We start from the raw sequence: 17,904 nt of genomic DNA on the forward strand, positions 1-17,904 counted from the left end.
TAGCTTCTTCTATCTTCAACGCAGCGCACAGATCAATTCCTTTTATCTACCGTATGTAACAGTATCATCTATAACGATAGTTTACACACTTTTTCTTCTTGAAATAACGTCACATAAGAAGATTTTCATGTAAACATGTTTTCTTTCTTGGTTCATATGACGTTAATTGGTTACAACCTTTACAGAATAAAACGTTGAATAACCCGTGTTTTTACAACAGTTTGCGCACATAAGCCAACAAAAAACATTTTATTGTTTATAAATACGAACGAGTTTGATAATGTTTTCTCTCAAGGTCGGGTTTCTTTTTTATGTTATATTAAAATGACAGAGACATTTAACACTCATTTTTTAGCTCTAAATAAAGAACCCTTTAAAAATATCAACTTTTTTTCTTAGATTTTCCTTTCGCAGGCATAAATTTGTTTTGTTATAAAAAATTCAATGCAAACACAACACGAAATCCCATTTAAAATGCAAAACGAAGCAGTCTGCGGTTCCTCTCAACGTACCATTGCATTTATGATTGATTTCAATGCACATCCAATCTACTCTATCTCACATAATTAAAACACACAAAATTCAAATGGAATATAAGATAAACGTCTTTACACTTCGTCTGACATCTGTTTTACTACAGTGTGAGATCGTAGTATTTCGCCGTCTTCTACGGAGAGTTCGCGGTGCAGCAAAGGAATGCACCTTCTATTTTTTTCGTCTGTTCTATTCAAACTAACTTTCACATTCCTCGCCTTACACGTCAACCTACACGTTTGGGAGTGATTATTTGACGGAACTTCCTGTTTTGGCTGCTCAATCGAAAGAGAGGAGCACCTGTGTAACAGAGGTCTATTTGTTCTCCTGGAATTCCGTTGGTCGGGATCGGAGTTCCACCTCGATCCCGACATTTGGCGACGCCTCAGAGAAGAAACGTCATTCAGAAAAACACCTTCGACTTGTGAGGTATGCGACATTCTGCTCCCGAAGCGGCGCTTGTGTCGCCCACAACACACGAAATGTTTCAAAAATGGCACACGTCTGCGAGAGAAAAGAAATTATATACTGAACAGGCTGTTCTGAATCACCGGCCTTGATGAATGTTTTTCTTAATTGTTAATTACATGTTATTACTTTTTCTTAAATATTATATGTTGGATTATTCGAAATATTATCAAACTATAAAAATAAAAGAAAAACTTAAAATTCATAATGGTATTCTTGATGGTTTTCATGTCGTGTAAGTTTTGTATTCACACCCATCCAGTAAATTCTAAATTTTTAATTTTTGAGCCCTTATATTTTGACATTAAACATTGTATTAAAAACGTTCACTTTTCTCGATGGATACATTAGAAAATGTGATTGTAAGCAGTAGTGACCTTAGATTTCGACAGATCCTGGTACTGAAGATTCCGTAGATGATCGGGTTGACTGCCGAGTTGAGCGGGGAGAGGCTGCTGACCAGGGATGTGACAGCCCTCATTGTGCTGGTGTGGGGTGTCCCCGAAACGTACACCTGGTAAAGCATGAACCCAAAGTAGGGGCACCAGCAGATAATAAATGCTAAAATATACACAAATAGAAACCAATCAGAAATAAACATGATTTAAATTTTTGGATATTTTGGGCTGTCTCTTTAGGGTTTTTTGGGTTGGTTTTTTTTTTTTTTGGGGGGGGGGTCAACATTTTGATCAATCTGATTAAAATCAAATGTTATGATACGAGAGCCGTAGCGTATCAGAGCAGCTGATTTTAATTAGATTGCATATTAATACATGTAAATATAAAAAATACAATTAGATTGCATATTGATACATGCAAATATAAAAAATACAAATGTTGCATTATATTTATACTATAAAATTTTCCTATTTCTGTACGCCTATCATACATGTATACTTTCACATAGTCATTCCAAAAAATACTTTCAGATATGATTGAAGTATTATAATATTAATAAATCAAAATTTAAAAATAATTATATTTGAGGGAACCAACATTTTTGAAGATTTGTTTTTCTATTTCATTTTTCAAAAACATATAATGTATTTGGACCCGGCAAAAATTTAACCCTGGCTCGGATTTCTGACAATTCGAAAGGCTGGTCAAACGATCGATGGCACTTTTTGTAACATACAGAGTGTGTAGCTGAAACTTGAATCGAATTCAGGACCCCTTTATTCCTAGTCAGGTGATCTATTCATAAGCTATCCAGGCCGGTATTCAAGGTTCATTTACCAAAGCTACTGCATAAGAGTGTATATTATACAATCATAGCCTTTTGAAATCGGTCAATACATGGTTTTATAGACCTGATGGGAGTATATCGGCCGAGGACGAAGTCCGAGGTTGATACTCTTTCATCATGCAGGTACTGACTGATATCAATAGTCTATAACTATTTTATTACAATAGATATTATAATATATCAAAAACTAATTCTCTTCATTTTCTTCAAGCTTATAATAGTAACATATTTTGTTCATAATGTATAGGTGTTCATTTTGCTCCTACATATAATTGTTTTATGTATATTTTTGCACTGATCAGATGGTATGTTGAAAAACATCAATGGAGAAATCTTACTTTATCAAAAGACAGCATCGGCTGCTAATAACAGTAATGGAACTTCTTTTCTTACTGGTCCTTTAATTATGATAATTGTGTTTTACTTTGGATGTGTCTTAATCAAAGTGGGAAAATTCTATGAAACATTTCCTTTAACTCTGGTTATTTATTGATTACGACTGATTTTCACAAGTTAAAGTGTTTTTATTACACTCAAAACATATCAAAATTATGTAAAATGAGGCGCAAAAACGATATCTTTGTGTGTGTCTAAATTACTAAATTGAGAGAGAGAGAGAGAGAGAGAGAGAGAGAGAGAGAGAGGGGGAGAGAGAGAGAGAGAGAGAGAGAAGGAGAGAGAGAGAGAGGATATAAAATGTAGTAACGCAGGGGTAAAGTAAATCCGAATTTCAAAAGTACTTAAATACTGGTACTATAATGATATTACAAAAGCCAGGTCAATTGTTTTAATCGTTGTTCTTCCCTGAAGGCAAAAGATTTCATCAGGGAGATGAAGTTAAAGATATTACAATATGAGTAGGAAAGCGTACTTTAAAATCGCTTTGTCCTTGAACCTTTAGCAGACCACACGCACACATTTGTATGTAGATCTAGCTTAAAAATTTAAACGAAAATTCGAAATTAAAATTGGGTTCAATATTCTAATAACTTCCTATATCTGTACACAAAGCTCTTTGTGTAATGGAAATCAATATAGTCGAATTATGGCCACCTGTCATTTTAACGACTCAATTTACCTAAAACAATGAAGACCGTCATCTTTACGGTCCTGACTTTGGCTCGTTCAATGATAGGGTTTCTGTGTCTTCCCAACGAATAACCACGAGACGAATCTACGGTCACTGTCAAGAAATGAAGCAACGTTATTGATAAATGATAAGCAGTATCTCTAACTCCTTTACATACCTAGATCATGTGCGGATTTAGCGAGGGGGGGGGTCTAACTTCAAACTCATCAAATTCACATTATGATAACCAAAAACTAAGCCTCTCCCCCTCCCCTGGACAAACAAAATTATTATTCCTCCCCGACCCCCATCACTCCATTTGAAAAATTTTACAAATCTGCACATGTACTTTAGAGTGAGAAAACTTTCTAGACATACCGTTACTAAGCAAACTTTCTTGTCTTTCAAACGTCCAGTTGGATCGTTCTCTCTGTGCGTCATCGTCATTGCGGCTGATAACGGCGATGATGAAGCAATAACATACCATAATTATTAGAGTGGGGATGATAAAGGCCGCCAGTGCTATAAGGGTCATATAAATCTGTAATGAATATAGATCAGTTATACAAAGCACCATTAAAAATCGGGCGATCATTAGTTATGAAATATTGATGTCAAATTGGCATACCATAATTTAGTTCATGGCATGCCGAGTACATGTTTTTAAGACCGATGAAGGCAGATACATAAGTCATTTTAACTAGACCTAGATTGTCGTGACGTAGACCTGTCTACGTCATTGTTAATCAATCATGGCTCAGTAAAATCAACAAGATCTGTGCAGCGCTTGCTGTGTCTTCGTAATTTGTGCCCATATCGCTTTAGACTAGCGTCAAATATTTGCAACTTGTGTTGATGCAAGAAAGTCCGAAGTCTTGTAAATATGACTTTCACCTTTGGTCCGTGTATATGATTGAAATCCGGATCACACAAGGTGACGGTTTTGTCGAGATAGGTGACATTATCGTCTGTGACATCAAACAGGACAAGGATTGGTAGTGCAAAAACAAATGAGAGAATCCACGCCGCTGCGATCAGGACCTTTGCTCTGAACTCTACAAAAACACACTGCAAATCATGTCGTCCGATATAACCAGAAAATTGTAAAGTTGGATTTGATATAATAAAAAAAAGTCGTTGGTCTCTTACTGACCTCTGCGAGAGAATCTCATTGGTCTGGCCACGGCATCAAGCCTGTCAATACTCATAGACACCAACACGTACGTGGAGGAGTATATCACCACTACCTTCAAAATAGTGTTCATATGCTATTATTCATTTATTATATAGAGACATTTTAACAAAATCCATTTTAACAAAACCTTTGACTCGCGGTGTAATGTAATGAAATACCCTTTGCATCAAAACAAGTTGAAAATGACGCAGGTTTCAAACAAAATTTGCAAAGATTAAATGAACAGCATAATAATATAGCCAAACAAATGCAGATTTCAAACAGAACCAATTGAACGACATTGAAATTAAAAGGCCTACGTCATATTGCTGTTTGACAAAAGTACCAAACGTCCATGGTCTTGGTCTTGGCTCTAATCGGTTTGTTAAAAGAGGGATAACTCAGACTGCGACGCAAGTCCATTGTATCTTACAAGAGTGATTTATGTTACCGTTAAAGTATGCTTAAATTGTGCATATCTGCTTAATATTCACATTTCTTTTATAAAGTGACAAAATATTTGGTTCCAATTATCAAGCGAGCTTTGAATTTCGTTGATTTTACGAGCTGATTGATTCATGAAGTTTGCAGATTTACAGTACCTTAATGTATTGCAGTAATTTGCAGAGAAATGAACCTCCATTAAAATCTATCTGCACCTTTTCCACAATATCGTGTCCGACTATAACCAAACCAACCAGAAGATCTGCAAGGATTAATTAGTGCATAATGAAAAAAACATACAGTTGAAGGCTTTGAACTGTAATTTTACATGTATTCAATTCTAAATAAAAACATCAAAAAGTGCCGTGCTTACAATATTGTTATATTTTTTTAATTAAAATGTGAATAAAATGTTTAAATATTAATTCATGTTGACATATATACCCTTTCACTGTGTTCCATGTATGCTGAAATCTGTTATCAAATTAGTTCAATTCAACCCTAATTTACCCGACGGTGCTGGGTTCTGCAGCTACCCTTTTATATGCTTTCAGTCTATCTAACGTCAAGGGAAGCAATTTATCGTTTATCTTTACAGTTTTCTTCGATTTTCAAATAAATCAAGAGAATGTGCATGCACAACATAACAATTAATTGATCCTTAATTTTTTTAAAATGGAGGAGCTAAACCGCATGTTATTTTTTTCTGAAAGACTAGTATAAACTATCAAAGAAAGGATTTTTTTTAATTTTAATGTAGTTAGGTTTTGATCGATTCGAAATATTCAGTGCAAAGTCAACATCAAAGGTTTTACCACACCATTCATTTCAACATTGTAAACATTTATTTTTTTTTAGCAAATATTTTGCTTTAATAAACTGATCAATACCTAATAATGCGTTTAAAGGCAATTTTATTTTTAATTTCAAGGATTGCGTAAACATTTACATTAGATAATTTATATGTTGGCAAATGAATTGAAACTGGTTAAATCATGATATGGTTCTGACAGTGGCTCTATGAATGCAATCATATTTGTTAAGAAAATAAAAAAAAAATGGAGAGAGAAAAATACTAGTATACAAGGGATATCAATATTTCATAACAGAATGCAAACTATTGCTGAAATCAATGTTTGCTGAGAGAGAGAGAGAGAGAGAGAGAGAGAGAGAGAGAGAGAGAGAGAGAGAGAGAGAACAGTGAGTGAATGAGACAGCGACTTATTACTGTGTATGAATTTTTTCCTACGTCACCTGCTATCGCTAAATGCAGTATGAAGAAGTTCATCCGGGTCTTTATGCCATTTTCGGAATATATCAGCGACAGCAGGACACATCCATTGCCTACGACGATCAGCAGAAACAGTGACGTCAGCATAACTAACTGAGGGACCTACAAGAAGTGAACAAAAAACACAAAACCAAATTAACAAATATGTGCATCAGAGGAAATTTGTAGTGATACATTCAAAGAATGATTAAATATCATTCTACCGGTCATTACTTTTTTAGTTGCATTTAAGTTTATAAGGTACCAATTCTGATTTATATTCCTCAATATATATGTCATAAATACGTACTAAAATGCAATATGGCGACATTACTCAGTCTATATGCATCAATATGCCCGAAATGCCCTTTATAATTTGATAAACAAATTGCACAACAGCAGTCACATATTACCAGAAGCAGCTGATGCAAAAGATATTGTGTCGTAGAATTTGCAGATAAATGAAGGTTTTAATGTGTGTATTCCCGTCTTCATTACTTAGATTGTAATTCTTATACACTTAATCTTAAAAGCCGTGGGATTTTCCCGATTAATGTATCGAAACCTTATTGAACCGCAACCATTTGAGGCCCATGCAGACAATACTATCTGATTGATCATGGCTCTCATAAAGGTTATTTTATTTGTATATAGGTTTTGAAAACAAGTTGATAGCTATTTCACTGTACAATCTAAAAGTGATTTTCATTGTCATTCTGTGAAATTCAACCAATATCTGACGCGTCATTGAGGTGATATAGTGAGAAAAAACTAAATCGATCCTCCAAAGTCGCTTCATTTAAATCTCATCACATTAAACTAATGAGTTTTATTGCAACTTTACATAATACACATACTAAATAAGATAAATAAGATAATATTATTAGTAAATTGAAATATAGTTTAGATTTACAATAAATTCTGGGTTTTCTCTGTAATACATTGTAATTCACAGTGATATGGAAACTAACAGGGATGCAATTTTAAGCTACTTGATCCAATTCTAACCAATTTATCGATTGGTCGAAACCTTCAGCAACCTAACAAAAAATAACAGACTACACGAAATAATCATGATGATATCAGACTCAAACTCTCATATATGAAGACTATATAGTTATTTTTACCTATACTATTTATGATTGAATTAATAATTTATTACAAAAAGATGTAAATATAAACAATAAAATACTTTACTTGATGGTTCATGCGAGTTATGAAGGTGGCGATCATTGCAGAAAAAAATAACCCAATAACGCTGGTAGTGTATTTTTTCGGCAATGTCGCTGCCTTCATATCCCCATGAATCACAAAAAATAACAGTATCTGCAATTCCAATGTGATTCATAGTATACATAATATTGAGCATAAATTTGTCAAATTCGCGATGATATCGACAATTGACGTATAGACTCATTAATAACTTAACTCCTAGCCACAGTAGGTTTCAATGAATAATCCCTCTCGGTTTCAATTTTTTATAACATGCACTCATTTCCATTTTGTATTGATTATAATCAGAGACCAATAACGGACACTGTATATGAATAAAAATAATTCTTTATTTCGGTTCTATTTTATTCACTTGCACATTTACCATCTTGTTTTCGAGACTTGCATTGATTTTCTTAAATCTTTTAAAAGTTTCAAAAAAATCAATGAAGTAAGCTTACTGATTGTTTTAATCTGCAGTAGTGAATAAGGCAATGAGTTGTTTATATTTAATGCCGCGAGGGGAGCACATATGGTAGAGACACAAGCTGTCAATTTTATCTAATAACTAATTAAGAGTCGACAGCAAAATCCAACTGCAACTTCAAAAGCCTTCTTCAAAACCCATAGGGTACTTTACGAACACTATGGATATAAAAAAATTGATGATTTTTAATAGTTCCAATGAAATTCAATACAAGGACTTTTTAAAAGAACTGATTGTCTAAATATAAGGTTTGTCCCCGGTAATACTTCCTCAGAAGTATCTGGTTTTATCTGGTTTTCTGTACATCTTCATTCCCTTGTGATTCAGGATTACCTGTATTTCACAATGATAGAAACATATTCGTGAATAGGGGCTCTTGGCCGACAGGCCGCATCTGATGACGTCAGAGCGTGTGCAAAAGGCTCTTGATGGGACGTTTATCATTATATATATATATTTTTTTATAATTTTCTTGATTTTTATTGTAAAATTCAGTTAAGTTGATGTCATTTTTCATTTAGAATCATTGATTTCGTGCCATAATGTCTTCGCTAGCCAAGGGTTTCCGATACACCACACGTCTCATATATCTTCATATTTCTCTTTATGAAAAGCTTAGTTTATCAGTAATCCTCGGCCAGCAAAGACGATATCATAGGTGTCGGCATAATTAAACGAGACGCCATAATACTAATACATTTTATCAAGTCCTTCCTTTTTAACAAAGTTTATACTTCAAATACTCAATATTTCATTTTTCGGTACTTCAGTGAAAAATATCGTTTAATTCAAAATCAATGGAAATTTGATTTACCGCTAACAGGTATGGAAAACCAATACTGATATCAATTTGAATTCTGTGTCAGTCTCTGTCCGTGCTCTATGATATAATCCAATGATAGGAATTTTCGCCCCATAAAAATGCATCGATTGTCATCAGCATATTGCAACATTCACTAAAAATAACACTGAATGTCGTAACATTTTCATGCATGTATAGTTTTCCTCTTTTAAAGAATCATATCAAAATAATATCATTCTATCAGTAATTCTACTTCATAATTTCGGCAATTCCAGAAATCAGAGGTATTTTGCATTTGAATTCCAAAAAAAGAAGAATGAAAAACCAATATCTTTGATATTTTTCTCCATAAAAAAACATATCATGTTTTTTGACCCAGGTATCGCAAATAATTATTCTCCAGCGTGCAATGAACGTGAAGATTAGCTTGTGTGGGGGAACCCAGTTGGCCGCCATAGTTGCACAATACTCTGTGAAACCTCTGAGTGTTTAAAATGCGGCGTATTTGTATTTCATTTTTTTAAAAGTGCATAAATTCTTTTTAAAAATGACCAAAACAAAAAACAAAACAAATGTGGTATCATTTACATTCATATGTATTTTCGTGGATTTTGTAATTAAATTAAGTTCTTTGAAGGTACGTATAAATATGTTCAACTATCAATCAAATGTGTTTTTACATCATTTGTCTTTCCAGATCAACTAAGCAACAAAATCCTTGAAAATTGCGTTCAGCGAACAATGTTCATTGATCTAAATAATGTTCAAAGAATGGTTTTTATTGAGATTTCTCTTCACAATCACTGTTGTATTTTTGGTTGTTCAACTACAATTGCTTCGATCTAGATTAACAATTTGAGGTTCTTCTTTTGTTAAAATAGCAAAATTAATTGTTGTCAAATTTACCCTTCCACACAAACACACCACACACGTACCGGGGTATATAGCAAGAATGACGACGATGCTAATGAGGACAGAAACTCTCGCGAGAACACGTGTGTAAACTCGTTTGCATAAACATCCGTCAGGACTCCCTTACCACTTCCGTTTACATCTTGGAGCCTCCAGTCCAATCAAGACACTTATTTCTTTCTTCCACGACTTCCATTCATTTTTATGGGCTTCTTTCAAAATTGCTCGGGACAGTTTTCGATTGTTGTGTCAAGTGTTTCTGTCTTATTTTGATTGGCATATTATTTATGAACATTAAATCAGACGGATCTTTCTGTTTATTAAATACAATTTTCATTGTGATGGTTTTCCTACTTCTATAAGAAAAACAGATAAGAATAATGAAAATAACTTGCTCTGAATAATAAAGCAAATTTTTAAAAAAAAATTATTATATTGTTTTTTTTTTCCGTAGATTCACTAGTACTAAACAATATATGATGCATGTAGCTATCAAAATAAAAACTACTAGAATGAAACATTAATAACAGAAATCAATTATAAAATTGAGACGGTCAAAACACATTTAATCAATAAAACATTGCTAGGAGGAAAATTGAAAACATAGAAGAGATTGTTAAAAAAAACATATTAGCATGCCAAAAACTTGATGTTTTCCTACTATAATTATTAAATTCTGATCGATAAATTGTAAATACTTATTTTTGAGTGCAACCTCGATCATTATCATTTTTAATTGAAGAAACTTTATATACAATTTCAATTGATCTTTTATATTTTTTGTGTTTGCAGGAATTTGCGATTTTACTAAATTAATATGTATATATAGGCGATATCACGTCTCGCGAATGTTAGGGTTTGTAACATAAAAGAAGGTTTCCGCGTAATTGGTAAAGAAAAGAGATTTTACCAAAAGACATTAATAAACCGAAAATGGCTTCTGTCATTACATAGCAACGCACTAGGGTAGTGCTTAGCAGTTTTATCCAGGTTTTCCAAAGGAAAATCCGGTTATTGAAGTGGTGAAAATGGCGGGCGGGCGGTTGCTCTACTGCATGGATACCTCCTCTTACAGTTGTAGGAAGTTGGGTTTTTTTCTTCTTGTTTTTTGGCAGATCAGTTGTAAATTTACATGTATCAAATTGTGCATATTACATTGCATGTTGTGTACTTGGATTTTGATTTTTTTGTAATTTATTTTTAAAGAATGAACACATGTTGAACTTAGTCATTTTTTCGTATAATATTACTTACGTGGTACTTATTCCCCTGTTGTACAGGTAACTCATCAAACAGTTTTCAAGATATAAAGATAAAGTTTTTCAGATCAATTGTACATATTTGATATGCATATCACTTGGGTATTGATATCTAATAATTTATGAAAAAATACCACCTGTTGAACTTATTTTTTTTGACAAAATACTGCATATAGAGGGCCACATTTCTCTGAATAGGTAGTGTTTATCAATTCAGGGTTGACAAATGGATTATTTTTAAAGGAAAAGCCGGTTTGCTGTCACATTGACAGGTTTTCCTTTGTTGGCTGTTTAACTGTGTTGATCATCAAGTGGGATCTCCATTCTTCTTGAGTTGATTTAAACTTGTATTCCTAATAATAACTTTTATTTTGTGTAAAATCTTGTTTTTATAGAGAGGACTTGGTTCATTTTCATTCTAAATAACAAAAAACAAAATCAGATTTTTTAACATGCAGGATAATTAAGTTGACATAAACTATATCAACATGAAAAAATAAATTATATTTTCATGCACTCATTACACCACCATCTACCATAATGATGTTGACATGCACTTGAACCTATCAAATATAATCGATTGCATGTATTTCCAATATATGACAGCAATCAAACATGCAATATGCAGTTTTTTCCCTTTTTAGTTTAAACAATATTTATTTAGTGAATTGCATCATACATTATATAATGACAGTACATAGAAGATTGAGAAACAAGCCAAAAGGCTTATGTTAATCTCGCTCTCGTCATTTTACAAATGAGAGGTGGGTAAAATTTTCAACTACAATAACATTACACATAAACATTGATTAGGAAAAATGTAGGGAAAAGAAATAGAAAATGAAAGGCGAGAAAAGAATAGCTGGAATTGAGTATTGAGACAATTGTAACAAACCAATAGATAATGTATATATTAATCGACTAAGGCTACTTATACATGTATTAATATTGAAACATAAGGTTACTAAGTAGCTCTAAATAAGCATTATATACGGTATCTGTGAACATACAGGTACATATATTTCCCTTTTTTTATTAACAAAGTAATACACACACTATATGTATCTATATACACACACAAACATTTTGATGATCATGAAATACATGATTGTAGTTTTGATAAATAAGAACAATAAAATGCAGGTAAATCTTCTTTATCATGAACATTTTGCACAAAATTCATTGAAAAGAAGAGAAATCAAATAGGTAAAGGATATGAAGAGAGGGAAGGATGCCATAAAAGTGAAAGAACGGTGTTGTATACGTGATAAAGAACTAAGCAAGATTTGTAGAAAAATGTTTAAAAAGAGAAGTATTTACTTAATATCAAATAAGAGATTGAAGCCACAGATGGAAAGGCTAAATAATTGTAATTTAAAAAAACAACAACAGAGCAACAAATGCGGTATGTGTTATTTCTATTGATCTGCAACTTATTCATGTGTTAGCATGTAACGTATTTATTTTGATCATGAAATGCCATTTGTGATTTTTAACAAAGAGAAGAGTGTGACTTACCTTGTATGTCAGTATAAGCTTATCAAAATTGACAATCTGTGTGTTGTTGTTATAAAAACATGTTGTTTATATAGTATCTAATTTTTTATTCATTCTCGGGCCAAACGCAATGCTTATAATGTGTACAGTTTATACTAAAGGATTCGAAAATAAAGAAATATCGAACCATCAATTGAACAAAAAATTAAGTTAATTAATTCAGTTAATTAAGGGAAAGTTACATTTGTCACAGGCGGGTGATGTTGATCATAAGTTTTATATGCATAACTTCCTCCAGTTGCTGTGATTTCGACTATCGAAGGTAAGCAATATTGTTAAATCAGAACTCTACAGAGTGGCATGCATAATGGATATAAATTTAACCAAATTGATTTTCTATCGTCCTTATTACGTCAACAAACAGGAAACAGTAGAACCTGTCACTGTGCAATGAGATTTTAAATATCCGCCGTGCCAATGCATGCTCTGTTAAATACGACCCACTTAGTTGCAATACTCTGGGCTGCAGTTATTGTTGTGGCACTTACTGGTGTATGCATATATATTGCCGTCCTGTACATTTCAAATTGTAATTGGGATAAAAATATTATGCTAAATATTTTGTGTTTGTAATGGAAACACAACAACCTAGAACTTGGCTCATATTTAAGGAGGCGGGGGGGGGGGGGGGGGTGTCACACATTACCCATCAGATCTACCGACCCACTGTCACGATTTCGCGCGATAACGTGTAATGTGACGGCGCATTGAATTCGTGTTATCGCGACGGCGAGTGAGTAAGACTGTGTTAGCTCAATGACGTGCTTTGTGAAGTTGCATTTGCATGACCGCGTGTTGTATGAACGCAAAACACCATGTGGTGTGAGGTTGTTGTCAGCGTATTCGGCGAATAACTTACCTTGGCGCATCGAAATGAATGATGGAGACGGAGTCAAATAGTTTCAGATAGTCTCAGATACAGCGAGTTGCTTATAATTAGGGGTGCAGTGATGGCGTGTTGTCGCATGCAATGCTGCTCAAAGCGCGACGATGTTTAAAATAGTGTAAAAGCCCAATTACAACGACGTGCACTGAGGAGTTGCAATTGTTGACACTGTGCAAAAGCCTTATCCTTACAGTATTGAGTTGCACAAAAAACGTCAACAATAAAAATATAGTTTTACTTTAGCAAAATGGCTCGCATCATCAAATACTTGTATTCAAATCACGTAAAGAATTATATAAAAATCCGGTTGGGAAAAAAATGAGAATTTGTCATGCTACACCAACAATGTTGCGCAAAATTATCATGAGCCCCATGCAATGATAACTATCAAATCTTACACGTATATGAAATTTACTTTTTCTTCTTCCGTGCAATTGTTAAATAATTTTTCATTTGGTTTATACTTGCAGCAATATAACAAAATTAATGTTCTGTGTACAAAATAGACAAAACTAGTATTATGTGATGAATTGTATACATGATGATATAAATACTACATACATGCAATCGTTCATGCAATCACTCAATCCTACTTTCAACAAAACTCAAAATGAAACATGTGCTGATTTAGAGGGGTTCGATTGGGTCTAGAAAATTCATATAAATTTAATTCACATACACTGTAATGAAATTTCTATAACTAGGCCTCCGAAAACAAAATTATTCCTCGGGCCCCGCCCCCTTCCCCTGGAAATTTTTTTCTGGACCTGTGCATGACACATACATGCATGCACTCTTTTGCATGCTATATGCATAGAAATTAACACTGTACTTTTTAAAAAGTGTATCGCAATACACACGAGGAGACTGTTGCACGCAAATCTCTTTTTTATTTCTAATAAAGGTTATATCAGCATATTGAAGTAAGTTATTTAATACTTATTTTTAAGTAATATACTTTATCAATACTGTCCCACAAAAGAGAGACTGATATCCGTGTACTAATATGCGTTACAAACCTAGAACCATACATTGGTACATGTTTTATAGTCTAACTTACTGATATGTCATTTATATGGAGATCGAATGATTCATCTTTATTCATGTTGTTAATGACTTTGTTCTTATATATGGAAATTTGATGAAAAAAAGCAGCCAATACTCGGCAACGAAATATGCCGAATAAATTCCCACTTCGTGCAATTGTTCTGCATTTTGTAGACATTGGTTTATTAATGAAAAAGAACTAATCCGAATTATTAATTGGCAACTATGAAAGACTACGGTATATGTCCCGCCTTCGATTATTGAGAGCAACACTTTTGATGATATAATTGCTTGATATTATAATGTTTACATGCATGCAGGTTTTGATGGTTGAATAGATAACGTATACATATGCATGTATAGGTCAATGTATACCGATGCCATGTAGCATCTGTAGTGTGCTTGTCAAAAAATTTACCGTTGCAGACTTCGGTTTAAAAGTTCATCACGAGGATAAGTCCAAAGCTCCGTTATTTTGGTATTTCCCATGATATTAAAAGAGCGACGAACGATATTTCGAAAATATTATCAATAACGATCATATCAATATAAACGTTTGTATTCTCCGTGGGGTTTCTAGCTGCTCAAAAATGATACTATGGTACAGAGTTGACTTTAACGCTAGGTCTGATGTTTAGCCATCAAAATATAAATTTTTTTTCATTTTAACCAAATATCACAAATAGTTTTAATCTCTCACGAAGCATCGAGTAAGATTTAATTTAACAATACATGTGTCACATTAAAAATTTAAAATTCTGATAATTTAAAACTATCTATAACAATTTTTTTTTTCAAAATTCTTTAAATTTTAAAACTTTAATGTAATACATTACTAACATTACGAGGGTTGTTCGGAAATTATTGAGACAACAAGGATATTTCCCTTTCTAAGTGACGAATTAGGGTGATAATTGGCATGAACATTGAAGAAACCTTAACAAATACATGTAGTTAAAGAAAGTAATATTTAAAAAATGTTTAATATTTGTTTACAACGGTAGATAAACAAATCGGTGGTCGGGGTACCCGGCGCAAGCATAAACTCGGAGAATAAGAGAACTAATACATCGTCTATCTAAGTGTCCGCAAACTTACAGCTTACACTAAAAGAAATCAGATTATAAATGTTCATTTTGCTATTTATTGTGACTAACTTTTGATCAAGTTTCACGAGTGTTTGAGTTGAAATACAGATATGGTACAGATATCGTTACCAAGCGACAGTAAGTAGAGAGTTGACGTCAAGGCGGCGCAGTGAATATACATCAAATTGATGGAAATATTCTGGAAAAGACCTTTTAATACCACCCAATTGCTTTAACAAAAACTATACGATGGCAAGGGATAAAGAACTTCAGTTTATCGTCTTTTTACACTTATTGTTTAGCTAGAATTCAGGCAAAGTGACTAAATATCAAGTACTTTTTACACACTAACTGATGTCAACAGTTCTAAAACATGTACACAGAATCACTGCAGGAGACATTTCACAGTAATTTGACTTTTGGTTAGAAATGACCCGATTTTTTTCCACAAAAATCAAGAATGGAGGGAATATGCGAATGTTGACATTTTAAAATGTAAACAAAAGATGAGAAATGAAGAATTATTTCTAATTTCCCTTTGTTTGTTAGGTGTTTAAAACATAGGGTCAATAAGAAGCATTAATTAAAATGACGTTGCGGTAAGTTTTCGGTTGCGCCGGGTCACTAGGCGATGGCAATTTGGTCAGATTACCAGGAATGATCTAATCATGCTATGAACAATACATTTTTTACATTGATTAACTCTATCCTGATGTACGTTATTCTAAAATTTCAAGGGTTTATCTTTTTCCCCAATGAAATAAGAGTAAAATTCTCAATTATTTCCGAACAACCCTCGTATTGTCTAATCATAGGTATTTGAATCAACTATAAAGAGTACACAGGCAAACACACTTTGAAACAAGTTTTGGTTAATAGTTTTAGCGGAATTTTATTTTGACCTTTGGGGTATCGGTGTTTTGGTCTGCTGCTCATTCGCTGGTAAATTACATTTCAAAACTAGTCATCGTGCAATTGGAAAGATACTGCGTTTTGTTTTGTTTTTTAAATATCAATTTTGATGCAATCATACATGTATACAATCAAACCAAACATCTTTTAATATCAATGCAAGTCAAACTCCGGTTTTCAATACTTTTTACTGCATGAGGCATTGATTATAAACGTGCATTAATGTCAAAAACATATCGTTACATGCTGGTTTCTTGATGCGGGAAAGGATTAAATCTCAAGTGTTATAAAAACTTTTCTTTGAAGAGAAGACAATATTTTCTCTCCGAGTATGTAATCATTTTAATGTTTAGCCTATGTGAAAACAAACATGTATCTTCTTGACTTTCTTCTCACGTAATTTACAAGGAACAAATCAAGTGCTGCTGATACTGCATTTTCTTCCACTGAATAACCAATTTGATAAGAATCCGAGTGTACTTTTATATGTTATTTTCCAACGATTGTTTTAATATTTTTGCATCGATGATATTTATATTAGTCCCAAATATAATTAGTTTAACCTCTAAATTTAATCTAGGACATTGTTATTCTTATCATGCATATCTACATGTATACTTATATCATATACATGTCGAATTATGTCTTACCTGCCAAAAAGAAACTTCTCTATGATCGCCAAAAGAGTCGGAAAGGTTTCGCGGATCCAGCAATTTTGTTGCATTGCTCTTGTCCATATTCAAGTCCTTTGCACTAATCAAGCTATACAGGCAAAACTCTCCAACAGCAATTGTTATAACATCCTCCCCAATGAAATGCAAATCTACATAGGCTTGGTGCTTCAAAGATCTGTTTTTCTAGCTAGGTTTCATTGATTGGTACCGGTATAAACACAAACGCCCTGCAGCTCGAGAATTGAGCACTGCGAGAAAATTCATTTTCAGTTAAAATGAACCCAGCATTAGGAGACAACTCTTCTCGGCGTCGTTGACACTATTCTGTCAACTTCCGCCATGGCAGTGTAAGAGCTTCAGTTTATTACTGATGGCCATTAGTATTACTTCATTTCATTGTTTAGTTATTAAGAAATAGCCGTAATATCTCGACCGCAAATAAGAGATATCGGATTTCCGATCTATGGGGAGAGTCGATAGATGGATGGGCAGAGAACAGACTGTCTTGATATCCATCTGTATGGCTACCCTTTGGAAGGCATGTCTTAAAATCTTACCTCGGAAATTACCTCGGAAATTTGTCTGGGTTGAAAAAATAATTTGTTAGGATCTTTGATCTGTTTTTATTAATTATGATTGGATTTAAAAAACTTTAAAACAGTTTACAGTATATTTTGGTTGGGTTTTTTAAAGTATTGATCAAGCACATTGACAAATATTATGATGACTAAAATCATAAATTATGGATCAACACCGATAATTGTCCCATAAAAATTAAACTGGTTCAACACATTTCAAGAAATATCTCTTCCTTAGTCCAAATTCTATATTTTCCAGTTTCGGATTTTTTTCAACTTATAATA

The 17,904-nt window shown here is 33.2% G+C and overlaps 1 protein-coding gene across 1 annotated transcript; it reads right to left on the minus strand.

Moving 5' to 3' along the window:
* Positions 1 to 3: 3 nt before the first annotated feature.
* LOC128155869 (neuropeptide S receptor-like) lies at positions 4 to 17,365 on the minus strand. Its single transcript, XM_052817744.1, has 9 exons — positions 17,018 to 17,365; positions 6,190 to 6,328; positions 5,094 to 5,197; positions 4,471 to 4,564; positions 4,212 to 4,372; positions 3,696 to 3,858; positions 3,327 to 3,431; positions 1,380 to 1,563; positions 4 to 1,038 (listed from the first exon to the last, which is right to left on the minus strand). The coding sequence occupies exons 1-9, from the start codon at positions 17,102 to 17,104 to the stop codon at positions 609 to 611; spliced, it is 1,467 nt and encodes a 488-aa protein (XP_052673704.1). The 5' UTR covers positions 17,105 to 17,365; the 3' UTR covers positions 4 to 608.
* Between the last annotated feature and the right edge of the window lie 539 nt (positions 17,366 to 17,904).

Source organism: Crassostrea angulata, chromosome 7 (genome assembly GCF_025612915.1).
Source record: "Crassostrea angulata isolate pt1a10 chromosome 7, ASM2561291v2, whole genome shotgun sequence".
In the NCBI taxonomy this organism is placed as follows: Eukaryota; Metazoa; Mollusca; class Bivalvia; order Ostreida; family Ostreidae; genus Magallana; species Magallana angulata.

Bases quoted from the DNA above. Each gene is read 5' to 3' on its own strand.
- LOC128155869 (XM_052817744.1), bottom strand. From the start codon at position 17,104: ATGGACAAGAGCAATGCAACAAAATTGCTGGATCCGCGAAACCTTTCC. The intron at 5,198-6,189 runs GTGACGTAGGAA...TAATCCTTGCAG, and splicing joins ACTGCATTTAGCGATAGCAG to ATCTTCTGGTTGGTTTGGTT. The intron at 3,432-3,695 runs GTATGTCTAGAA...ATTTCTTGACAG, and splicing joins AGAAAGTTTGCTTAGTAACG to TGACCGTAGATTCGTCTCGT.